Source organism: Chiloscyllium plagiosum, unplaced genomic scaffold (genome assembly GCF_037043375.1).
Source record: "Chiloscyllium plagiosum isolate Xiang-an unplaced genomic scaffold, Cpla_swu_hap1 HiC_scaffold_16, whole genome shotgun sequence".
Classification (NCBI taxonomy): Eukaryota; Metazoa; Chordata; class Chondrichthyes; order Orectolobiformes; family Hemiscylliidae; genus Chiloscyllium; species Chiloscyllium plagiosum.
The window spans coordinates 24302683-24330387 of record NW_028270154.1 but is presented as its reverse complement, the minus strand read 5'-3'; the positions used below and the strand labels follow the sequence as shown (position 1 = coordinate 24330387).

At 41.2% G+C, this 27705-nt stretch overlaps 1 protein-coding gene across 17 annotated transcripts in view; it reads right to left on the bottom strand.

Annotated features, from left to right (window-relative positions):
• LOC122556528 (teneurin-2-like) overlaps window positions 1-27705 on the bottom strand; it is a 2772576-nt gene that overhangs the window by 775081 nt on the left and 1969790 nt on the right. For all 17 annotated transcript variants that reach the window (XM_087995212.1, XM_087995211.1, XM_087995218.1 and 14 more), the window contains one exon: window positions 10501-10802. In XM_087995212.1, the coding sequence (XP_087851338.1) occupies window positions 10501-10726 (226 nt within the window). In that variant the 5' untranslated portion in view covers window positions 10727-10802. The remainder of the gene's footprint in view (window positions 1-10500; window positions 10803-27705) is intronic.

Here is a 27705-nt window from a genome sequence, read left to right as displayed (position 1 = left end):
AGAACAGAGCAGATGAACTTGTACCACACTGCACGCTGCTGAGATACTGTTCATGAGTTGAGTTTAACCCTTCTATTTTAAATTTTACATTTACACTACAAATATAGTTTTGTGCAAAGTGGCTTCTTTTCACAGCAACACCCACAATTATAGAGTATTATGCAGCCTGAAACCAGAGTCAGGTTTTAAACCTGCTACTGTGTTAAGTAGAATGAGCTTCACATTGCTGAGGAGTATCATTCTATTTTACATCATTATCAGCTCAGAGCTTAACATTCGACTTACACCACATATTTTCAACGTTAATGTGTGGATCAAGCCTTTTTTCCATTGTTGTTGAACTTGGTTCAATTGCAGCTAAATTTGTCATTTCAGAAAGATGTTGCAACTTCTGTTTTGTAGTCATGTGTCCAACTCTCTATCATCCGCCAAATCAGCTTATGGCCTCATCCAGAAAACATTTTTTTTGAAAATCCAAAAATAAATAAATAACCAGAGTCCTTGAAGTGGTTTAAAGAGGCTTGCTGTCTCCATTATCCTGCTTTTCTATCATCACTGCACTGTCTGGCTGTTTGCCAAACACTAGTCATGCAGAGATGAATGGGAGCAAGGATTCAAACTCACAGGTGGGTACAAAGAGAGACAGCAAAAAAAAAAACAGCAGTGGTCACTTCAAAAGTCATGAAAAACAATTTAGCATGATTTTTTGGGAAAAGAATAACATTCATTGCCAAAATAGGACACCTGCAGGCCTGCAGCAAATGATGGATACATAAATATTTCAAATACAGAGCTGAAGTGATGGGAAATTAGGAGTCAAATTGAAAATAAAAACTTTAATCGCACCTGAGAACAGGTTTGTTATTACAGTCAATTAACTCATGCTGAGCGAAGAATAAGCAAAGAAATACATCAAATTGCAACAACCCACTTGGCAATAGATTTCTCAATTTCAAACATTTGTCTCAAAGTTTGAAGGAAATTATACCATATTATTGGGTCAATCACTTCAATGTGACATTGATTATCATTTCAATCATGAAAATCAACATTAGAAAATGATGTCTTTCACAGTGGAAACTCCCAGATGTTAAGAGTTTTCAACTGGCCTCTTTCAGACTTGCTATCTTGTATGCTCAAAACAATTGGAAATGTGTTGCAAATTAACACATCATAAATGCATATTACAATGGTAATCTCCTTGGTTGGTAGTGAGCCCTTATGACTGTTGGTTCCACTGCCCAGAAACAGCAGCCCCACAGGATAACTGGGTGCACGTTTATCAGGGTGAAATTCCCATCTAAGACCTATGACAACAGATAACCAGGTGTGAGAAAACCCAGCTGTCCCATTAATAATACAGGGCTGACAGAGGAAATAAAGTTACATTAGAACTTAAATTATTGTACTTTTCAAAGCATTCAAATAACAATTTTTGGTTGAAAATGCCGCAGGAAACATGAATGAACTATTTGCGGGTTATGGTTTGATGGACAATCGATATTTCCGAAAAACGGATCAATGAACTTTAATGAAAAGACAGGAGATGACATGGCCTTGATAATGACAAATCAGGAAGAACTCGAGTACACTTACACACCTTTTGATAAATGATCAACATCGTGGAATTCAGTGCCGTTGAAACTGTGACATAGTGTCATTGCAATGTTTTGGAAGGAGAGCCCAACATTGCAGTTAGTCAGGCATGCCAAGGTGATTACAAACAAGACTATATTTTGTGAAGTCAGGCTAGCAAATAGGATTATGTTTGAGTATCATCACAGCTGTCACTGAAGTAAAAAGCACAGAGGAGTACCTGATCCATAGCCAGGTCATTTACAGATTTTGTAAGAGCTCATTTGGCACAATGGATCGTGTCCTTGCCTTTGAAACAGAAGCTGTATGGTCACTCCTATTTTAGGACTTGATGGCATGGTAAGTACATCCACGACATGGCCACCCAGATTCACTGTAAACTGATAAATCCTTCCGGTATATCTAAGGTGGATAGTAGGAATGGGACAATCTCCTGGAGTAGCCTATCAATGTCAAAAGACTTTGCATGCAGGTTTCTGCAATGCTGCATGCCATCACAAGCATCCCTGTTACTTTGAGGGAGGAGATTTACAAATTTCTTGCAGGAAAGTAGATTGCTTTTTGTGGTACAGATGGTGTATGACCTGCATTATGAACTGCTGAAAGCAATATATAAAAATGATAAATACTTTTTTGAAAAAATGCCATCTCAATTCTGACTCCAGAGTTCAGACAGAGAAAAAGCTTACATAGAAAAGCCTATCAGTTTATAGTCCGACAGACAGGGTAGAGAAGGTATCAGTAGACAAGATAACTGTCCAGAGTGCGGATAAGTCACCAGGATATCCAAGCCTGAGCACATTAATATAATTCAAAGTTTGTGAGAAGATTTGTAGCTCGGGTGCTCGTTGCTGTGGTTCTGTTCGCCGAGCTGGAAGTTTTTGTTGCAAACGTTTCGTCCCCTGTCTAGGTGACATCCTCAGTGCTTGGGAGCCTCCTGTGAAGCGCTTCTGTGGTGTTTCCTCCGGCATTTATAGTGGCCACTATAATGCTGGAGGAAACACCACAGAAGCGCTTCACAGGAGGCTCCTAAGCACTGAGGATGTCTCCTAGACAGGGGACGAAACGTTTGCAACAAAAACTTCCAGCTCGGCGAACAGAACCACAGCAACATTAATATAATGACTTGGTGCTGCTGCAATCCTGCATCATTATACCACCTTCAGCCACTGCTCAATGGGTAGGACTCTTGCATCAATGTTGCAAAATTCAAAGACCACTACAGAGCTGCCATTTTAAGGCAGTACTGAGATGGTGGCATCCTTCAAATAAGATGGAAAATTGTGCATTCTCAGATCATATATAGTTTTGAAAATCTGGAGAGTTACCCTGATGTCCCAGCTAACATGCTCCCTCCGCTAACATCACTAAAATAGATTTTATGGTTGTTATCATAATGATGTTTGTGAGATTTTAATCAACGCAAATTGGATGCAATGTTTCATTCTCAAAAGCAAATGACTATACTTCAAGATATGCACAGCTGGCTGTAAAGCTTTGGAATATCTCGAAGTTGTGAAAAGTACTATAAATGGAACTATTTGTTTCTTTCATTTTTAGTGATTTGCATGAGGATATTTATCATTTTATAAAAAGCAACATGGTGTCCAGCATTCATGTAATGAAATTGCTTGCCTTTGCAGCAGTGCAGTCCAGAAACAAACATCTAAATGTTATGAAATTTAAAGAAATAAGTTGCTGCAAAAGCTTCGCAAGTTAGAGAGAATCTGTGGAAAGAAACAGATTAACATCTCAGGTTGAGATGATCTTTCATCTCTGAATGTCTGATAGTTTCCTATAACTCTCCAGATTCATGTAGGAGTCTGGCTCCAAGTTGACAGAAGCCACTTGGGTGGGTTTGTCATCCCTATGCAGAAGCAGCAACCACTCATGGGTCTGCACCTTCAGACTGAGGTTGCATCAAAGGCCATGTGCTCTCAGAATCAGCTCAGAGAGCTTTACATTGTTTGGACGTGGCAGTGGTGTTGATGTTCTCTGAGGGCAGACAGTAACATTGATATGGGGGCAGCTATTGCTGTAGGAGTACACTCCACAGACCGGAGAGTTCTGATAAAGGAGGGCACCCTTGTCAAAGCCTGCTAGGAGATTCCCAAGCTTTATCTGGTGGTCTTCCAATTTACCTTGATAACTGTCATTACGACACGAGAAGGGATAAGAAGATGCCATTAACCGGCCACTTATAGCAACTTAATTTGTCTCCAGGAATGTCCATGCCAGCTGGTGGTGGAAGACATTGGGCATGCTACCCCCTCTTCCGAGTGGGCTGGAAAAATTCAATTCTATATCCGCCCAGAATCATAGAGAGGTTTTGCATGTGAATAGCAATTGGAGAGAAAAATGTCAACCCAAAATAAGCTGAGGAAGATGAAAGTTGAACAACACGAAGGAAATATTCAAATTGAAGAATGTTAGGTAATGTCATTCTCTTGGGTTTGCAAGATGTTTTCCAAGACTGCCAGCCTAATTAGATTGCAGATGGTTTCCCAACTGAAGCTAAATGGTTTAAAAGATTTTTTAGAAACAGATATTCAAATCATTTTACAGAGATCAGACTATGAGTTGTAAATAATAGCTCCTTGATGCTAATTAATGCAGCTATATGGAAGATGGATTGTTTTACACTGTAGCAAGAGGTAGATTTTAAATGTTGCTGTTAGTGGAGACTGCCTCAGAGGAGCTGCACCCATCATTCTTGTACAGTGGGTTCCCAATCTAGACCTTGCTATTGCACTATAACAGATAGTAATGCCTACAGTATCCCCATGGGCAGGAAAGGAGTCCAAAGAGTAATGAATTACTCAGCCTAACACTTGATCTTCTACTTCTCAGTGGCTGTGAGAGAAATCCCCAAGTGTAAGGATTCTACATGAGCTTTCTTAGAGAAACTAGGCTCTGTCATGAGGGGAATAGAGGAGGGAGAGAGCAAGTACACACTTGACTATTAAATAGGAGGGCAGAAATGAAAATAAACCTGTTGTGCACCAAGTATATTAAAATTATTCTCAATGTAGCAATTTATTCAGCATACTCTAAAAGAAATATTGTTCAATCCAAAAACCCTCTCCTATCTAGCCAGAGCACCACTGACCTGGCTCCCACAAATTCCCTCGATTGACAATCTCCAGGGAAAGGCAAAAATGTCGGACCAATTTAGCAAAAACTCTGGGGAAATTTCTCTCCAAGCCACTAAGGCAATTAAACAAGCTGCAGGAAGTCACAATGACTCATCAATCCCACTATTTATATTTATCCTACAAACTTATCTTTCAGAACTTGGTATGTCATCATATTTCATTTATGAATACTCCAAACACAAAGTTTTCCTATTCTATTACTTCTGAGATCCACAACAATTGTGTTAAAAAGCAACAACAAATGTTATAATCATACATTGATCATTTTTATAAAAATCAGAAAGCTTGTGCTTGCACACTATCATAAACAATGACATCAAACTTACAAAGTTAACATTCAGTTTCTGGGCACCAACAATGGTGGCTAAAAGGCATACAGAACATGCAAGTTCATATCTTGGATTACAATTTGGGCTTTGTCCAATATTGTTGTCTTGCACATATGAATAAAGGGCATTTTTCTAAGCTGACATAATCTCTCTGAACTGAAATTGCACTTAATAGGTGATTTTTTAAAAATTAGTGTTTAAAACACAGAAGAAAATCTATCACTCAAACCTTTCTCAGAGCACTTTCTTGTATAGCTTAATAATAAACAATACCACTCTCAAAGAATCAGTTTAATTTCTTGCTGAAGCTTTAAGTTCCACATAGAAGACCTAAATTTCAGTTTATCCGTGCGTTTCAGCTCTCTCACTATAACCAAAGCTCAACAGCTGGAGCTGTGATTTATGCCCCGAGATGTCTTTTATGTTATCACCATTTCTTTGAAGTAACTGACAGACATAAGTTAACGGATCTTGTATCTCATGCGTAGCAATGTTTAATATTTAGATGTTGCCATTTTCTGCACATATTTCTCATTAATTATGTCTCATTGCCTCCCAATCTGAACAGCTTAAAATTTCAAATGAGCTACTTTAGCCACAAAAGAAATGTTGACTTAATTGACCCAATGAACAATGGCAATGTTGAACAAAGACACCCCTTTTAGGCATTTCTTGCTGAATACGATAACTGGTTCTAATTGCTTGAAGCCAGTCACGTGTTCATCATATACCAACATTTTCACAGGAGAATTACCATATAGAACTCCCAAAGGCACAGCTAGCTGAAACCATTAAAGATATGCATTTACCTGATCTGACATCACATAACTGTAGAAATCTCCCTAATTCGTTTGGTATGATGCTCAAATAATGCTGGTGTGCAGCTCCTCTACTCATTTGCTGCATTTAAATAATCAAATAATGGGACCAGGCATAAACACATCTCAAAAAATGGAGTTGTCTGTTTATCACGTCAAAGAACCCCACACAAGTCAAGTCTGCCCGATTACGAACATTTTTGAACTTCACATGTTCTGTCCGGTAAGAGAACGGCAAACATATGCTCGTCATTATTTCTTTATCCTTGATAGCATTTCAATAAATTATGTTTTGCTTCTAATTCCTTGTTCAAATAGTTTTTTCATTTCGCTTTGCAAAGGAGACAATAGAGTCAAATGGAATTGACAACAATTTGTTTCAATTTTAATTTACTAAAATGCTTAAAGTTACCTCAATCATTTCACTAAAATCTAAAAACGCAGTTTCTTTTAGCATGTCAAAGCCTTTTTTCAAAAATTTGGGAAACCTTACCAACAAAATACGAATACCAGTCTTGAAGGAAAAAAAATGTTTGGTTAGATGTCAAGTATTTTCGGGAATAATTTAAAATAAATTACAGACAATCAGAATTTGACAGAACCCAACAGATCTCATGGCAGAGGATCCTTGGGAGTCAGAATAGAATCAGACATGCTTTCAACTAGTGCTACCGGATAGTAGGATAGATTTTCAGGATTTTGGGGAGTCTCTGGAGCAGTCAAAATGGCAGCCAGGAGCCGACTCTGGCATTCCTGACTAATATTCTCTCGAACCTTTTCTGTGCGCAGATCACTGAGGTGTGTGTGTGCAGCAGCAACTTCTGAAACCTGGAGGCAATGTGTCAGCATGTGGAGTGGAATGTGGGGGTACTCAGAACGAATGTACACCCAGCTTAGAGGGAATGTTGTTCCTGACCCCATTCCTACAGTTTGCCAGTTTTAACAGTCGCATTTGTGAGGTCTCGATCCAAGCTAGTTTAGGTCGAGACCTCACAATCCCCACCCCGAACCTGGTCAACTTCTTGGAGGAATAGACATGTTCTGATCCTTCATTGATTTTATGGATTCAGGCCAGCTCTTCAAAGCATTATTCACAGCAGAGGTGGTGTGACCAGAGTCCGGATGACAGAACCTTTGAATGGTGAGTTCAAATAGTATTAACCAGAGCCCCGAGAAATTCTATGCCCCTATCCATAACCCTTGGCCCTACATCCCTCCTCCCTCCCCATACCCTCTCATTTCCTCCAGCACAATCATTGACACTTCCATGCCCATTTATCGGCTGTACAAAACCAATGACTCCTCGAACTGCTTAAACAGTCTAATGAACTTAATAACATACAATGAGACTGCACCGCCACTCACTAACCTTCTTCACTGCAATGAAAATTCCACTTTTGCAGGAAATTTCACCCAAGGTAGGCCGAGCTGTGCAAGTTTCTGGCTCTGACTAACCTCCTCAAAGATGAAACTCAGTCTGATGTGTCAATGTCCCAAGCTTTCCAGTGTACGTAGGAATTTTCAAAGCAAAGGCTGTCACATGGGACTGAGCTGAGGGGGAGAAAGCAAGTCAGGAACCCACTTGTGGCCAAATATTTGAGAAGCTTACCAACAAGCTGGGAAGGGGCAGAAGGGTATGTTCAAATTCTAAATCACCTCAGACCCAAATGGTTGGTGAACCTTCATGAAGAGAGATCAGGTTCAATGCAGTTACATGACTTCTTTGTTTTGATAGAAAATCACTGGAGTTCGAGGCTAAGGGTGCAATACTTTTAATGGGCACTTGGGACATGCTTCCAACTGTTGGCTCTCTGCTGGTCTGCTTCTTCTTTTCTGTAAAGTAGCAGTGGGTTCCAGCATGGATCAAGCCATACAGTTCCAGCTCCTGACGACCAATTTGGTGTCAAGCTCACCTCTTGCTCAATTCGGGATTTTCATTTAAAGATGTGGCTCATGGCTGGGAGCTGGAAAAGATTCCTAATGTTGTTTTGAGAATCCAAACCTGATCTGCTTGGATCAACTGGACACAAATGGTTATCTCCTGGAGTCAGACTGCAGTTACTCAAGTGGCTCGAGGTTTATTTGTCTTTTCATCAAACTGGTGGGACCAACATCCAGAGAAAAGCAAAACCTACCTCTTCTAAAGTGAAGCCCACAGAACGGATACTTGCAAAATGAAGGCTTGAGGGCTTGATTTGCCTACTCCTAATACTTGTTTACTGAGCAAGCATGTATTTCAAGTAAAATGCTGGGATCTTTAATGATGAGTTATTACCAACACAAGAGCAACATGCAGCTCTTAAATTATTATCCTCTATCAGACAGCCATCCAATTGGCATGGGCTTTCCTTTATCTAATTAATCGAAAACATTCAACCCCGGGGGGGGGGGGGGGGGGGGGGGGGGGGGTCTGGTGCCTGTATACCTTACCCCACTATCCTCCTGTCATAGAGATGTACAGCATGGAAACAGACCCTTCAGCCCAACTAGTCCACACCGACCAGGTATCACAACTTAATCTAGTCCCATTTGCCAGCACTTGGCCCATATCCCTCTAAACCCTTCCTATTCATATATCCATGCAGATGCCTTTTAAATACTGTAATAGTACCAGCCTCCACCACTTCCTCTGGCAGCTCATTCCATACACGATTCACCCTCTGTGTGAAAACATTGCCCCTGAGGTCCCTTTTATATCTTTCCCCTCTCACCCTAAACCTATGCCTTCTAGTTCTGGACTCCCCCAACCCAGGGAAAATTCCTTGTCTATTTATCCTATCCATGCCCCTCATGATTTTATAAACCTCTATAAGGTTACCCCTTAGTCTCTGACGCTCCAGGGAAAACAGCCTCAGCCTATTCAGCCTCTCCCTATAGCTCAAATCCTCCAACCTTGGCAACATCTTTGTAAATCTTTTCTGAACCCTTTCAAGTTTCAAACATCCTTCCAATAGGAAAAGAGTTTGAGGAAACTCACAGGCCTCATGGTTTCAATCTGAATGCTCAACAATTCACTGAGATGTCCTGAGTATTTTGGCTTTGGATTGTGGACTCCCATTGTCCCACCCCCACCAGTTCTTTGTCTTCACACCCAACATTCTCCCCTCTATCCAAGAGCTGTTATAACCATAATATGATACTGGGCAGGCATCAAAATTGATTAAAACTCAACTATTCTTGTTACCAGGTCAATTAATGGGAAAGTTACATGACTGAAGCCTCAACATGGTTGTCCTGGGCAGCTGGATGTGAGTGGGAATGCCATTATTTATGCCACACATTGTAAAAAAGTGTGAAGCAAGGGAAGAGGCTCATTGTTCATGCGGAAGGGGGTATACTCTATGTGTTAATTCTGACCCTCCAAGATGTTACTCCAATCTTCAATCCTCTTCAGCTGGTCTCCAGAATCCTCCTTCTCACCCTCCTCAGCTATTTCCATGTTAGGCAGCCCTCTCTTTTCTTCAGCAGCTTAAAATCGAGAGACTTACCTGGATCCAGGATCCACTGATGACATTTGTGGGCCTGTTTGCAATCCCAGTAAACACTACCAACTACTGAATGGCCGGCAGCTCACAAGGGTGGACCTTCCGTTCAGTCAAGTGGAAGTCCCACACTCAGTGGTAAACCGACTTCCTTTCTGGGGGGACTGAGCAGTTTGCCACCTCTACAATGAACGATCTAATATTTCAAATAATGAATGGGTCTAAAAATGTTACTGAAAATGTTTGCCAGTTACCTGAGGAATCCTTTTGCCTGTCACACAGTATTATACTTATTTCAGTTCATTCTCTTCCTAAGATTGTCGTTACATTTCAGTCTGCTTCACACGGCTTGTCTATCCAGAAGCTATGTACTCCTGCTTAGGCTGGCTCAGAACCCACCATCAAACATGATAGATACCTCCAAGAAGTCACAAAGCTTATATCTGGGGTGTTCTGATCAACACAACTCAAGTGCATTTTATGTAAATGGATATTGAGGTTCTTAAGGTCAACAAAGAGAATATCCTGCTCGAAGTACACCACTGGCTGACAGCAAACGAAGCATCACCATTGATACAGAACCGCAATAATACTCACATACTCATCTGAAATCCGACAGCTTCTACTGGAACACACTCCACGCCTTACAAACAAACAACAATTCAATCTCTTAATAGCATTTCTGTTGGTTGATTGCAAACATCAATATCCACATGCTGGAAACTAAACTAAATGGTGAGGTCTCAGGTTTCAACCTTCTATGAAACATCTGGACAACCCTCAACTGCAGGAAAGGTGCTGCCACTTGCTCCACTTGAGGAACAGCTCAAATTGTGACAGTTGATATCCTAGTCAGACCTTCACTTATAAAGAGGACTCCTTCCTTGAGAGATTCATTCCTGGTTTTCAACATTATCATTCACATTGTGTAAGCTGAAAGTTGAATGGATTGCAAACTTCAATATTGACATTACGATATAAAGTAAAAGTCTGCAAATACAATGAATCAAGGGTGTTTTATGCAATGAACTTTTGAGAACTGCATAATACTTCATATTTCTTCCATGTTTAATTTTTCTTCAATTGTATTACATAAGAAAGAAAACTCAACCGCCTTTACCTTGTCTGGAGAATTCATCTGATTCCCTGTGAACCAACTCTGTGACACGACTCCCATAATGCAGTCTGGCATCATGATCGTATGCTTTCAGAGTTTCAGTTGAGCTATAGGACTTCTGTGTAGGTACTCTGCACTCTTCGCTGTCTAGCGAGGAACTTGTGTACCGGCACTCCTTCACACACCTGCCTCGTGTCAAGGAACGGTGTCTGCGGTCTTTGACATCCATCCTTCGCAAGGGAATTGTCTGACAGTTGTTACCAAACTGCACTTGTGTGTTTGGAAAATTTAAAATTCACAGTAACCTGCAAGAAAATATAAAGGTAGCTTTGAGCCAACTTGATATCCAGTGTGAGAAAATAGGAAATGATTTATATACAGTGCACATTATAAGCAGACTCTTTACTACATCTGGGACTAAGCATCCTGTATTTGTGAGTCTCAATAGGTTAACACCAGCTGAAAACTCATTCTTTGCTGTTAGGCACCCCAACTTGGTATCAGAGGCTGTGTAAGTGTCTTTAATGTAACACGGGAATTGATTTATGAGAGCACAGAGAGCTGTGGTGGTGATCAGAATTATTTTCTGAGCTTCTCAGTTGGGTTACAGCACCTGAATAAAGATAGTCAGTCTCCTGATCTCTTAGCACCATTTCCCCTTTGGGCATACAGCAGGACGTGCAAAATCTAAAAATGTGGAATAAATCATTTACATACCGCAGTCTGGTATATAATCTAAACTGGCAGGAGTGTTTTATGAAATATACTTTCAATGGGAGCACTGCAGAGATTGAATGTGATCTAAAGGGTTAACCATATCTTTACTCCAATAATAGTAACTGAACTGATGTGAAAGAAGCTATGTCATCGTGACATCAGAGCTTATGGAACTGGAGCCATGGCCTGCAGAAGCATGTTCTCTCTTCCCAGGCCTCTGACTTGTTATACTCATAAAGCTTGTTAAAATGTGCTCACAAGGGCTGAAAAAAACACTTTTCAACGTGTGATTGGGATAAGAAGTGTTTAATGCATGCCTTCTAAATCCTCCTAAAAGTGCCATGAATTTTAGTTCTGGATCAGGCCATACAGCATGATGTACTTCCATGTAATGGAAGATACTCTACTCACTGTCCGGGCTGGGGGGGGGGGGTGGGGGGGGGCATCAGAAGGCAATCCAACAGTCTTGTTCTTGTATAGCTTGCTAACATTCCTTTTCAGATGGGCAGAGGCTACAGGCAATTTGCCTGGCAATCCTCTCTGCTGGGAAATAATATTGGAGAAGGGTAAAAGGGTAGAGTGCAGGAGAAATAATTGTGTGGAAAGAAAATGTTAAGCATTGCACAAATTTGGTGGCATTTGTTCTATTGGAACAGGAGATAAACTGGGAATTGTCAGAGTTGAACAAAATTGTTTACATCAGAGTCAAATTTAAGTTGGTACAACAAATGAAAGAAGTAATTTCTGGCTTAAATTAGAATATGCAAAGCTGTCTCTTGCCACTGTTCAAGGACCACAGAGTGAAGTTGTGAAAGTGCATTTAGCAGAACACTCCTTATAATTAATGAATGACTTCTGAATAGAGTCATGGAGTCATAAAGATGTACAGCACGGAAACAGAGCCTTCGGTCCAACTCGTTCATGCCAACCAGATATCCCAACCCAATCCAATCCCAGCTGGCAGCACCTGGGCCATATCCCAAATCAGAACAAAAGTATTAAATGCTCACGTGAAGCATCATGGCATTATGTAAATGTTACACCTTCAATCCTTTTAGAATGCTGAAAATGGTGAAACCATGTCTGGGTTGGAAGATTTGAACTATAGGGAGTGGCTGAACAGGCTGGGGTTGTTTTCCCTGGAGCGTCAGAGGCTGAGGGGTGACCTTATAGAGGTTTACAAAATTATGAGGGGCATGGATAGGATAAATAGACAAGGTCTATTCCCTGCATTGGGGAAGTCTAGAACTAGAAGGCATAGGTTTAGGGTGAGAGGGGAAAGACATAAAAGGGACCTAAGGGGTAACTTTTTCACACAAACGGTGGTGCATGTGTGGAATGAGCTGCCAAAAGAAGTGGTAGAGGCTGGTACAATTGCAGCATTTAAAAGGCATCTGTATGGATATATGAAGAGAAAGGTTTAGAGGGATATGGGGCAAGTGCTGGCAAATGGGACTAGATTGGGTTGGGATATCTGGTCAGCATGGACTAGTTGGACCAAAGGGTCAGTTTCAGTGCTGTATATCTCTATGACTCTATGTCTGGATAAAGGCAACTTTTTTTTCCCTTACATTTGCTGAACTGAAAATGAATAATCACTAAACCTTGTTTTCGAAGCTCTGCATAGGGTACAAAATATACTACAAAAATGGAATGAGACTGCAAAAAAAAAAGTCTGGTCACTTACTATTCCTGAAGAGTTAAGCAAGATGTGGGAAGATAATAACAAATGTGGAAAGAGACTGAAGGTAAGCAGAGGGGGCAGAATTTGTAGCCAAGAGTGAAAAACAGAGACAAACAGTTTCACAGCTTGAAGCAAACAGCTATGACTGACGTCCAGGCTTGTGACTGCCGTAAAGGTTACGGATCTGAGCCTGACGGATTAGCAGATGCTGCCAGAGGCAGTCACTCCCCATCATTCACTTCAATCACTATTTGCTTTAGACTCGAATTGCAGTTCAGTCAAACAAGGCATGTAAATGGAAATAACACCTAATAATCCCCCTTCAAACCATGGAAACAAGTGGAGATCTACATATTTATATAAAAATCATTTTAGTTATTCCGCATTAAAGGAAACTCATTAAAAAATAACTGGAAATCAATGAAAGATCAAGCGATGTTATGGAATATGTGATTCCTTTACTTCCAATTTGTCACTGTGAAAGACTGAATTTGCAGCTACCCAGGTTTAAAATTCATAGAGTTCTAACAGTCACATGCTCCCACTAGACTGTGATCTCTGAAAAATTACAGGAGCTCCTAGCTGTCAAAGATTATGCAAGTAGGGTGCTCAAGGGCACCTGAGGATCCAGAGAAGGTTACGTTAAAACTGAGTAGAAGCCAAGACTCCCTGTGGGAATGACAGCTTCAACAGCCTTTTTGCCAGACCTCTGTGACTGCCAGCAGAACTGTGGTATTTATTAATTTTGCACACATGCCCTTGAAACAGAGGTCAAATTAGGGAGACTGCACTACAGTCAGGTTAGACACCAAAGCCATGGAAAGATACATGTTCAGAAATTATTCACAAACTAACTGGAATGAACTGCACATATTGCATTTCTAATGTTGTCCCCTGTTAAAATGTAAAAGCTACGATTTTAATTGGCATTAGCGTCCCAAAATCCTTGCAATATCAAACAAAATGCAGTGGCTTCAAGATCTGTACTTGGTTTCCTTCTGAGAGAAATACAAATCCAGCTTTGTTTGTGCTGGCTGAAAGATTCTAATCTAAGTCAGTTTGGAAAGCCATTTGGATTCTGTGACCAGCACAAAACTACCTACAAGTCAGCACCAATTGTTGCTGAAGGGACGGTGCTAATTTGAAAAGCAACACATTTTGGTGCAACCATTAAGGAGATGACAGTGGAATATATCATTTTTCCCCACCCTAAATTTTGTTTGTTATACAGTTTCTATCTCTTTCAGATTGCAAAATTGCTATTGTCACTTCCTCTAATTCAACAAGTGTAGCTCTGCCCCTGACTACTGCGAATAATGAATCTAAAAATTTTTTCTGAGTCTAACTTCAGTATCTCACTGGATTTAACAAGGAGGAGGTTGAGTGATAGACTTCCAGAGGATGTAGGCAGACGGTGGAATGGATGGATGGATATATCGCCGATATATGTTGTTGCAGAGAAAAGTGGGGCGATACTTTTGTTAAGAAGAAAGAGGTAAGGTTACTTAACATAAAGAGTGCAATTCTACAGGAGATGCAGAAAGAAAGAGTCTTGGGGATAGATTTGGACAAATCGGTGAAGAGTGGGAAAGCAGGTTGAGAATACAGTTTAAAAAATACACAACGCATGAAAAATCTTTATAAAACTCTAGTTTGGCCTCAATTCTGGACACTGTACTTGAAGAATGTAACTTCATCATAGGCGCAGAAAAGCTGTTCAGTACAGTGAGTGTTTTCAGCAATGATGGATGTCATTTAAATGGATACATTGGAGAAGCTGGGACTGTTTTCCTTCAAGAAGTGGTTGAGAAGAGATTTAATGGAGATGTTCAAGATCACCATAGCTCGAAACAGAGTCAACAGAAACAAATCTGGAACCAGAAATCACAAATTTAAGATGACTGGCAATAGAGTGAAAAGAAAAACTTTTTTACGTAGCATATGGTTATAATCTGTGATGTACTTCCTCAGAGAAGGTGCAGAGAGATTCATTTGTAGTTTGTAAAATGGAATTGGTTTGTGCTCTTGAAAGGGAAAGAAGCCAGAAGATTATAGTGAAAGATTAGGGGCCTGTCTGGCTGCATTGTCCTTCCAAAGAGGTGGTAGGGAGTCATTCATCCAAACAGTCTTCTGATCTGCTGTAACCATTCTGTGATTCCACAACTTCTAAGTTCAGTTTGATACAGATTAAACTAATGGTAAAGATGGTCTCATATTGACAAAAGAATGGTTTGACAAAAGAGGGGTGGGGGGGGGGGAAGGATGGGGTGCAATGGTGACTCAGTGGGTAGCACTGCTGCCTCACAGCACCAGGGTCCCAGGTTCGATTCCTGCCTTGGGCGACTGTCTGTGTGGAGTTTGCACATTCACCCCATATCTGCATGGGTTTCCTCCGGGTGCTCAGGTTTCCTCCAACAGTCCAAAAATGTGCAGGTCAGATGAATTGGTCATGCTAAATTGCCCATAATGTTAGCTGCATTAGTCAGAGGGAAATGGGTCTGGGTGGGTTACTCTTCAGAAGGTCGGTGTGGATTTGTTGGACTGAAGGGCCTGTTTCCACACTGTTCTAATCTAATCTAATCTAAATAATACTTTCATAATCTCAAAATGTCCCAAAGTACTTTACAGCAAATTAAATACATTGAAGGTAGACTTACTGCCACTGCCCATTTCAATTCCCCTAACCACTCCCTTTCCGACATGACCATCCTTGGCGTCCTCCACTGCCACAATGAAATACAGCACAAATTGGAGGAACAACACCCCGTCTTCTGCCTGGGCAACCAACAGCCTGGAGGACTCAACATTGAGTTCTTCAATTTCAAATACCCTCCCTCCCCATTCCCGACTACCTTCCCAGCACCCCACACGCACCCCCCCCCGCCCCTTCTACCTACCAGATTCATTCTTCCCATTGATCAACCAGGTTGTACCCTCTACCTGTCTTCAGTTATCCCCACTTCACCACCCTGCCCCCACCGTCCCCTTTACTTGCAGCTCACCTCCACCCATCCCCAGTTCTGAAGAAGGGTTACACCTGAAACGTCAACTTCTCCACCTCCTGATGTTGCCTGGCTTGCAGTATTCTTCCAGCCTCCTGCCTGTCTACTCACTGTTATGTCTAGCAAATAAAACTGCCAGTTTGCAAGTTCTCACAAACAATAAAATACGTGACCAGGTCATCTCATTCCAATGCTGTTGAGGGATAAATGCTGATCATGCATCAGAAGAACTCCCTTGATCTTCTTCCAAACAGTTTCATGGGATTTGTTTTATCTAGCTGAGAATGCCAACAGAGCTTTGTCTTAAAATCTCATCCAGAAGTGCAGCATGCATCCGAATCTGATAATCTTAAGCACTTTAAGTGAGATAATTCTGGACACTTGGATTGCCGTGGATATATGTCAGCACTATACAGATGGCACTTTGAGTTCACGTTGTCCACATTTTGTAGCATGAAACAAAAAAAACCAAAGAACTACAAATGCTGGAAATCAAAAATAAAAACAGAAATTGCTGGAAAACTCAGCAGGTCTAGCTGCATCTGTGGAGAGAAAGCAGAATTAATGTTTTGGGACCAGTGACCCTTCTTCAGAACTGTAGCACAGAGTTTGGAGCATAAAGTTGCTGAAAAACCTTATTCCATCAGTGGCAGTTAGTCATTTTTTTTTTAGACTTAGCTGCTACTACCAGATCTGCTTCTGTTTCGACCTTTTCAGGAATCACACTTGATGGGAGTTGAGATGGGGACATGCAAGGATAGCAAGCAGTGCTGAAATATTGAATCTCCTTTATTCTGGTAACGTTATTCAGCTGACACATGCCTCTGATCTGCTTTTTCAAAAGTTAATAAGTGACACGCATTGATGTTCAGATGGTTACATCAGTGAATAGCTAATACTTGTAGGCTACTTTATATTCTAGGTTTGTTCTGCAGTATCGGCTAAATTAATAGATCTTAGACAAGCTTTATAATTTGTCAAAGTGCCTGCGTTTGTGATAGAAAAATATTTGGCCAAGGTTGCTGTCACTATACTGATCCTTACTCAGCAACAACCACTCGACTTCTGTTGACATGATTGGACTTGATTATAATGTAGTTAATTAAAAAGGCTGCTGACACTCCCAATCTATACTTTCACAGAACCTAATGCCTCTGGAATTGCCCCGAATAACTAAGCTGCCGTCTTTCAGATGGGAGGGAAAAATTTGATGACAATATTATGCAAATTGAAAAGTTAGCAATTGGAAAGATTTAACCACTGCTCACGTTTTGCATCAAGACAGGCCTTTGGTTGAAATGCAACTTAAAAGCTAACTGGTTGTTGATTATAAGAGAAATAAGTATAGATAACTAAAAGTTATATTTATTTAAAGAACAACATATGAGATTTTAATACGAATATTGATTTTAATTGGCCTGGAATTTGGTACATTCCTCAGCTTCTTTAGTTTCAAACTCCACACACATGCACACTCTATCAAGAAGTACAAGTCGGTGGGAAGGTAAGGAAAAGTAAAGGATGGGAATGAAAAGCGAGGCTCTGAGGGGTAAAAAGAATATAAGGAATGTGTGGTCAGGACTTCAATTACTCAGTACTGTTATCAAAGGCATTTAATGAAAACTGTCAGGGGGATTATAATTAATTTCACACTAACTGTATTTAAAAGAGAAAATTTACTCAACAAAAGATGAAATGAGCTTCAAACTATCACAGTAAAACAGAATGTGACATCTTTTACGCCACATCAAGCACTGACCTCAATGGCTTTTGGGATATGCCCTAAGAGGTGGAAACTGTGTAATTACTGGAACAAACTTCTTGAGAATTCAGAATATGACTACACTGTAAAATTTGGGATTTGTCTTCTCATGCCCAATGCAACAAAACCAAAGATTACCAGGAAAAGAAGCAGATGATTTGTTTTGGGAACGGGAAATTTTGTGCTATTTCTCTCTCATTTAGTTAATTATTCCACTGAGTTAATCGACATCTTAGACTTTCAAAATCTCTGAAGTTAAGTTTAATTCTAAGAATACATTCAGTAAAATCTTTAAAATATGACAATACAATTATGTAACAAATAAGATAAGGAGATTCAATCCAGCATTTGGCATGTCCTTCAGCATGCTGATGCTGGAGATTAAGATAATGCTGAAGAAGTTGTTTGAAGGAGATGTAAGAAGTGACTTTTCTAAATTTGCCTCTATGTTGGAAAAAGGCACATGAAAGTTCAAGGTATCCAAACCTGTGTTTTTTTAATCATCATGGCTGAATGCCTATTACAATTCTATTTAGAGAAGGTAAGTTTTGGAAATGATTTTGTGAGCCACTTCTATTCTGCCTGAAGGAAAAGAAGGAAGTCTACACTTGATGTGGCGTTCCAGAACTTGTCTATTTGATGTAAGTGCGGTTGATAGACCAACATTCGCGATATTTTTTTCTCTTCGCAGCTTCTTTGAGCAGCTGACTGACTCATTTACCTGTTAGTTGTCCAAGAATCAGAAGCAACTTTACTGATGCATATTGATTAGCAAGCTTCTGGAATATGTACTTGGTCTATGATGAGTTAACTGATCTCAGCTGGAACTACAGTAAGAGTATTAGTCTCAATACTCATACAAAAAGGAGCTGATGGCAGTTGAAAACTGTAAAAGTCAGAATCTCAATCCCAACTCAGCCATTTGCCAGCTTTTAAAGAAGTGAGGACAAGATGCAGACATGCTGTCTCAAGGTAGACTGGCATGTGTATGTTTAATCAGATTGCCAGCTTTAGAGTTAACCTGCTCTATGTGCTTTGCAGTGGCCTTGGGAAATCCAGCAGTTGAATTGCTGCAAGGACAACTTTATAGGGGAGGCAAGTGCCATCATGCCATGGTTTGTAGGCTAACAGGATCAGTTGTGCTTCCCAGAGCACATAAGACCATTAGACAGAGGAGTTGAAGTAGGTTATTCAGCGTATCAAGTCTGTTTTCTCTTTCAATGAGATAATGGCTGAGTGGGTAATCATCAACTCCATCTTCCTGCCTTTTCCCCATAAATCTTTATTCCCTTATTGATTAAAAATCTACCTAGGGATAATTATTATATTTATTTCCTCTCCTCCTTTTGCCCCTTGATTATTTAATAATTCTCAGTTTTCTTATTCTCTCACACAAGCTCCAGCTTCCCTGCATACAAAAGGTTGGGAAACAGATCTCTCCATGATATCACACATGTTCTGCCTCACAACACATTACCTCCATCTTCTCCCATGGTTGAATATCTTGCCCTCCAGAATCATGGACTGGAAAAAGCCATCCTTCATCTTGAGATATAACTGTTCCTCTGCCCTCTTTAAAGGACTCACACCTGATTGGAAGCCAAGCCTTCAATCAGGCAAGGAAGAATTCAGGACAATAAAACATCCAACGTGGAAAATGAAATCCATTCGATATTCCAATGACTTTGTAAGCCATTTTTGTTAATAGACGATTGCTTCTTGTCTAAATTCAGCTCAGGTTATCATACTTGAAAGGATGGTGGAAGCATTTTCAGACATAACTTTGAAAAGGAATTTTTTTTACTTCATTCGTGGGATGTGGGTATTACTGGCTAGAGTTAATAATTAGGTTATGACATTTAGTAAAGGACCAGATGAGCTTTTCAGGCAATCAGCAACAATTCAATGATCATCATTACACTCTTAACTTCAGACTTTTTAAATTGAATTTCAATTCTACCATCTTCCATGGTGCGTTTTGAGCCCAGATCCTCAAAACATTACCTGGGTCTCTGGATTAATAGTCTAGCGATGATACCACAAAGTCATTGCCTCCCCATTCTTGGAAAGGGAAGATCTGCAGATGAGTAGAGAAAGTAATGTGGGCTAAAGGGCAGCATGGTGGCTCAATGTTAGCACTGCTGCCTCACAGCACCAGGGAGCCAGGTTCAATTCCACCTCAGGCAACTGTCTGTGTAGAGTTTGCATATTTTCCCTGTGTGTGTGTGGGTTTCCTCTGGGTGCTCCAGTTTCCTCCCGCAGTCCAAAGATGTGCACGCCAGGTGAATTGACCATGCTAAAATTGCCCATAGTGTTAGGTGCATTAGTCAGAAGGAAATGGGTCTGGGTGGGTTACTCTTTGGAGAGTCTGTGTGGACTTGTTGGGCCGAAGGGCCTGTATCCATGTTGTAGGGAATCTAATCTAAATGGTCTCCTTGTACGTTTGCAATGTTTTATCAAGGTAAAGTTTACCATCTGTCCGTACAGACTTCATTTTATCCACGAGGCTGGGTGCACCTCACTGTATAATGTTCTGTGTTTCAGTTTTATGCAATAGGGCATGTGGTATTCTGTCTGTGCAGAGTTCTTGTTTATTTAGCAAGTTAAAGTATTGGTCACCCAGACTCTCAATCTGCCACTCCACATTGACTAAAATTCAAGAAGCCATCCTACTTTAATCAGGCTTTGTCGAACCCTGTAATTATTGGCTGCAAGTGCACCAGGTCTACCTGTCAGATTTCAAACTGACATTGCAAATGGCATGTGCCTTTGTGTAAAACTGAGCTGGACCATGACAGCCATCCTAAACCTGTCGCTTACTCTTACCTCAAGTGGTAATGATCAAATCCCAATAAAAAAATCACCACGAGCCAAAAATGTACTTTCTTCTCTGAATTGGGAACAGCAAATTGGATGCCACACAATTCATGCTGAGCCTCTCTAACTGATTTGCATTGTGTCACTGTGAACTTCTATCTGATTTTGTCAGAGGTATACATGCAAAATATTTAATATTCTCAGTGTTCTAGAGACAAAAGTAACAGAGACTGGGTCATCCTTGCATGAACTGTGCAATGTAAGGCATGAGCTACTCTGCTCTGTGAAACTTACATTTCCATTCCTCATTAGTTAACACTCCTCTTGAATGATGAATCTTTGTTGCATAGCCTGTTCACACGTTCTTTAAGGGTCCCTCTCAACTGCCACAGAAGACTTTTTGTCAGCCTCGTAGACATTGCCTGTCAGACAGATGACAAGTTTTCCATACAGCTGCTGCACCTAATTGGCCCTCCTCACCTCACTTTGAGAAAGAATTTTAAGGAACCTCAGGTTCTGCCTCACTGCAAGGACAGTCTTCAGTGTCAGTACAATTTGCCAGGCTGGATAGTTTGGGTTGTTTTCATTCGGTCAAATAAGGCCTTAGAGGTAAATGTCCTTGTCTTCAATTACACCACTGAATCCTCCTTTCTCAATGTGTATGAAAAAGATTTTCGAAAGTCTGAATTTTACTGCAACAAGCAGTTTGATGCAAAAATACTCTTTTTGCCTTGATTTAAAAAATCTCTTCCTAGTTTGCAAACCCATCATAGCCTTGCTCGTTCCTAACTCTGCAAGCATAATACTTTTCCAGATGACCGCTCCTATGATATTTGCCCACCTCTACAAGTATGTGCTACTGGATAAAAGTTGTTTGAGCTGGTTTCCTACCATCAATTTTCCTTTGTTTTTGTTTTATTTGAGCCCTATCTTGTGCAGAGATAGAGAATACACGACCATAAAGTATCTACAGACAAGACACTGTTCTTGGATAACAAGAAGGCTTAGTGCATAATGACAAGAAGTATAACATAAAAACATAAGAAATAGGAGCAGGAGTAGGCCGTCTGTCCTCTTGAGCCTGCTCTGCCATTCAGTAAGATCATGGGCAATCTCATTGTGGACTCAGCTCCACTTTTCCATGTGCTCACCATACCCTTAATTCCTTTACTGTTCAAAAATCTCTGCCTTAAAAACATTCAATGAGGTAGCCTCAACTACTTCAATGGGCAGAGAACTTCACAGATTCACAACCTGCTCAGTGGCTAGCACTGCTACCTCACAGCGCCAGGGATCCGGGTTCAATTCCCATTTCGGGCAACTGTCTATGTGGAGTTTATACATTCTCCCCGTGTCTGTGTGGGTTTCCTCCGGGTGCTCCGGTTTCCTCCCACAGTCCAAAGCTGTGCAGGTTAGGTGAATTGGCCATGCTAAATTGCCAGTAGTGTTAGGTGGATTAGTCAGGGGTAAATATAGATGCGGGGGGGGGGGGGGGGGGGTTTCTCTTCGGAGGGTTGGTGTGGACTTGTTGGGCCGTAGGGCCTGTTTCCACACTGTAGGTTATCTATCTATCTAACCCATTGGGTGAAAAAGTTCCTCCTCAACTCAATCCTAATTCTGTTCCCTGTTATTTTGACACTATGTCCCCTAGTTCTAGTTTCACCCTCCAGTAGAAACAACCTCCCTGCTTCTATTTTATCTATTCCCTTCATAATTTTAAATGTTTCTATAAGATCCCCCTTCTAAATTCCAATAAGTACAGTCCCAGTCGACTCAATCTCTCCTCATAAGCCAACCCTCTCAATTCTAGAATCAACCTTGTGAACCTCCTCTGTACCCCCTCCAGTACCAGTACATCCTTTCTCAAGTAAAGAGACCAAAACTGTACACAGTACTGTGCACAAGTGTAATTACTGGAACCTTTGGTAGCAGGTGCAGATACATCTGCTTCTTTTAAAAAGAACCAAAAATTGTATGTGAAAGCAGAGAGTGGGTGGAGTCAATATAACATGAACATTACTTCTTCAGAACAATTAACTTTTACATTATTGACCTCTCCCATCTTCGAATGCAAAACCTTTAGCACTCTGCGATTTCTGGACTTTTGCACATTCCCAACCTTCTTCACTTCCCCAGTGGTTGCCATGCCTTCGACTGTCAATGCCCTAAGCTTTGGAATTCCCTTGTCAAACAGTCCTTTAACTAGGCACTTAATCACCTACCCTATTGTCTTTTTTATGTGTTTTAATGTCAAAGTTTGATTGATAAGGCTGCCTCTGTTGCTTTTGGCGTTTTTGTTACAATCAGCTGTTTTTATGAGATTGTTGGAGATTTTATTGAATGTTACAAAAGTCTTAGAGAGTGTGGATGACAGCAAGTGAACTAACTTGAATGGATAGAGATAACAGCAGTACTGGCCAATAACAGGACACTGCCAAATATTATGACATTGGTATATATATTCTGACTTTTAGTGCACCCTCTCAGATCTGGTAGATCTTGAAATCAGCAAGTCTAGCAGTGCACATTGCACACAATTAAATATTTGGACTTCACTTTTACACCAATAGCTCACAATATGCAAATAATGAGGAATTTTCTCAATACAGTGTATTGACGGAATCCTCCCAGCCTTTGAGCAGTGTGAACAATGGTGAGAAATTTGGAAGAATATGATGAGAATGAAAACAATGAGATGTCAAGAAAAAAAAAGTCATCTTTTTCTCTTAAGGTTTCATCAGCTAGATTAGAATCTCACTAACATTTCTGGGCAGTTTGTGATTCTCTGAGGAACAGATAAGAAACTATACAGTATCATTTCCCAACTTGAAAGACGAAGCAGTTACCTGGTGGATGCATGTCACCAGGTATCTCTTTGGGCCTCCACATTCATCTCATGGCTGGCTCCTTGGGCAGTGACTACTTCTGCCCTTCATCCTCGAAAGTTAGTACTGGCAAAACGCAAACCTCACTGTTTCATTATGGCCAATCTTGGACTAACTGAAGACACTTCAAAGCTTCACCACTACACTTTAGAGCTCACAAATACTTTAGCTTGATCACTCTGCACACGAATATATATTTACACACAGGATATGTTTCAGGAATCTTAGCTTGCCTTCTTAACACCCATTCACTTCGCATTTGGATGTTCAAGCTTTGGCTTCCCTTTTAGTGTGTTACTGCTTCATAGTAAACTTACAGTCTGACAGCATCTCTGCCTTGTTGTGCTTTTTAGCAAAGACTGAAAGTCAGGCAGCATGTCATGGTTGCCAGCACTACAGACAAGTGGGTTAGCATGTTGCTGTACAGTACTGTGTTAACCTACAACATGTACCTGCAGCACCATGACAAACACACTACATTAGCTTCAAGCAAATGTCCATGTCTGAAAGGCTGAGGAAAGTAGTTCTTGGGGAGAGGGGAACCAACCAGTCAGGGGGTGCCACCAATTTTGGTGAAGAGCACTGTCTGATTTCAATCTGGTGGTTTGGCCTTGATCAGTCCTGTAGGTTTAAGGCAATGTACAATAACAGGGGTAATCAAGGGGCAGTTCATGCTGTATTGGGGAAAGTGGGAAAGTCAAATGTGACAGGAGCTGTCATGCTAGGATGCAGAGGGGATGATGGCTGTGAAGGTGGATGACTCCAAGTATCAGGGTGGCCTTTCTTATAGCATTGGAGGGTACAGAGTACTGGGGTTTTGGAAATCAACACCATCCTGGCAAAAGAAGTAATTAAATGAGATGTAAGAGCAGAAAAGGCAGAAAAGCAGAAAAGCGACTTCATGCTTCCATGAGGAGGTTGAACAGTTCATCAACTTCACCAACACATTCCACCCTGACCTTAAATTCACCTGGACCATCTCTAACACCTCCCTCCCCTTCCTGCACCTCTTCACCTCCATCAATAATGATCGACGCAACATTGACATTTTTTACAAACCCTCCAACTCCCACAGCTACCTGGATTACACCTCCTCCCACCCTTCCTCCTGAAAAAATGCAATCCCGTATTCCCAATTCCTCCGCCCCGCCGCATCTGCTCCCAGGAGAACCAGTTCCACCACAGAACATATCAGATGGCCTCCTTCTTTAAAGACTGCAATTTCCCCTAGCAGGTAGTTGTTGATGCCCTCCAGCACATCTCATCCATGTCCCACACCTCTGTCCTTGAACTCCACCCCTCCAACCGCAACAAGGACAGAACCCCCCTGGTCCTCACCCTCCACCCCACCAACCTCCGCATAAATCGCACCATCCGCCGACATGTCCGCCACCTCCAAATGGACCTACCACCTGGGATATATTTCCCTCCCCACCCCATCCGCTTTCCGCAAAGACCATTCTCTCTGCGACTACGTGGTCAAGTCCACGCACCTCAACAACCCACCCTCCCCTCCTGGCAAATTCCCCTGCCACTGCAGGACTGGCAAAACCTGTGCCCACACCTGCCCCACCTGTCAATCGTCCTTCCCACCTATCTGCTCCACCCTCCTCTCCAACCTATCACCTTCAGCCACACCTCCATCCACCTGTTGCACTCTCAGCTACCTTCTCTCCAGCCCCACCCCACTCCCATTTATCTCTCCACCCCCATGGCTCCCTGATGAAGGGCTTTTGCCTGAAACATTGATTTTTTTTCTGCTCCTCGGATGCTGCCTGGCCTGCTGTGCTTTTCCAGCACCACTCTAATCTTGACTCTAATCTCCAACATCTGCAGTACCCACTTCTGCCTATATTTCTCCAATAAGTGAGTAGGAAACATAGAGGGCAGGAAGGATTCCTAGTTTGGGAGGATGGGATGATGAAAGCCATTGAGTGAAAGTGCTACATGCAATAGGGAGTCTGATAGGCCACTGGCCTTCATGGGAGGTGGATGCAATAGTAAAGTTGAAGTGAATGTGAGATATTGGTGATAAGATGGTGGCACTTATCCTTGCAAAGCTTCTTTCTACATTGCTGAGCATTTCTTCTCACTGGGTATCTTACTGACCAAGATGACTATCTCAGGCTGACAGAGTCTGATGCCATAGGAAAAGAGGACAGCCTTGCTCTCTTCATCACATTGTCCAGCAGGATATCCAAGTCTTTTCAACCGGAGAGCCAAGTTCCCTTTCTCAACCTTTCCAATTGGGTTCCAGCAACAGGCTTTATATTGCTGTGTTTGAGGTGGGGTGCAACTAGATGTTAAACATGGTGATGGCACCATCTATGGCGGATGGTCCCAGCAGCATAAAACATTTCAGACTCTGTGATAGCACAGTTTAATGAGAAAGGCACAGTGGATTCGGGGCATAATCAATGAACTGAGCAGTTGAAGATTGTGTAAGAAAAGTCAGCATGGCCCATGGAGTGAAAACCTTCCATAAAACTCCTGAAAATGACACATCCAAATATGGAAAGATTCAGTCCCAGTTTTCAACAGGAAGCATTTCACAGATGCAGAAAAAGCTTCCCTAAACAGGTCAGGAGTGGTAGCAGTTATGCAAAACATGTTAATTACTCACAGCTACCAAATTCAATAACTCTCAAGCATGCTGCAGGTAGTGCGGCATGGATCAGTTGCTTTTCCCAGTTTCTTGCAGGTATTCGGGCTTATAAAACAGAATTGGCCAATCTCTCAAGGGTGTTTGAGTCTCAGCATCAGACAATTACCCCTGCTTCACTGAATGAGTAATACTGAAGGTTTTGTATTCATCAGTGCCAACTTCAGCACAGATACTCAGTAAACTGGGTAAGCTGGAGAGGAGTCAGTGCTTGACAGCGTGACAAGCTCTGTCAGTGATGGAGTGCACTGATACTCCATTATTTGATGGCACAGCAGTTATTGAAATCGTACATCTCCCATACAAGCCATACACACAAAATAAAAAGAGAACCTGCATTTATAACACAGCCTTTCACGACCTCAGGATGTCCCAAAGCACTTTACAAGCAATGAAGTATTTTTGAAGTGCAGTCACTCTTATAACGTAGAAAATGTGTTATCCAATTTGTGCACAGTAAAGTTCCGTGAACTGCAATGTGTTGATGACCAGATCATCTGATATTAGATTGCTGGTTAAAGGATAAATCTTTGCCAGGGTGCTGGGGAGAATGTTCCTCTGTGTGAGCTACTGCATAAAACAAACCCCTTACAAATGTACATTAGCATTGCCTTTCAAACAGGAATGGAAGACCCTCACTGAAACTTCATTCTCTGGCATTGTGAAGGCTGTTTATACAGAAAAGTACACAATGCATTGATGAGGTAACTGCCTTAGAACATTAAAAAAATACACAAATCCTTCTGCTATCAACAATGTTGAATTTGCACAATGACTGAAACATGTTAGTGATTGTTCAAGGCTAATATGCTGCACAACAAGTAATAAGTCAATATCAGGTGGCTGCTGAGTACATAGACCAATTTACAGCACATTGACACCTTACTGGGTAGCCGAAGGACAGGAAGAGTTTTTTCTTGTGCCTGCCCACTGGGTCATAGCTGAACTCCCTGCTGTCTGAGGCAGACTCTACACTGCTGGGCTGTTGTGTCTTGTGCAGGAAAGCCACAAGGGTGGGATTAATTTACCATCGACTTGTGCTGTCAACTAGCCAGGACTCCTGAAGTGCCCCATTATCTAAAGGCTGTCTTAGGGAGAAGCTAACATGCTAAAAATACTGGCTGCATAATGATTGTTAAATGAGAAGAATGCCTCCAAGGAAATCAGAAATAAAATAACTCACTGCATGATTGGAAATAGCATACCTGAGATATTCCAAAACCTATTAAAAAATCCACATTCCCATTTTTTTTTCTCAAGATACTTCACTTTTAGCTCATCAGTCTAATTAAACTACAACAGATTTTTGTCTATAAATAATTAGTCTAACACTCCCTGTAGACTTTACAATTTTATTATTTTTGATTAAGCAGGATTTTAGGCTCATAATGGAGTAGCTGATTGGGTATCAGTCAGCAAGATTTATGACTTGGTTTGGTCACTGTTTAGTACATCTCACCTACAGTTTACAAAGTATCAATATTTAAGCATGGCATGTTAATATTCATTTACACTATGCTTAGAAGGAAGAATACAAGTGTGTTGACACACTATCTGCACAGTTAGGAGTAAAATTGTCATATCTTACATATTTGGGGCAGTCACAGCTTTTGGAGCTTTGAAGATTTAAGTAGTGGCCATTTCAGATCACTTACCAACAGTTTAGAAAAGGAGATTTA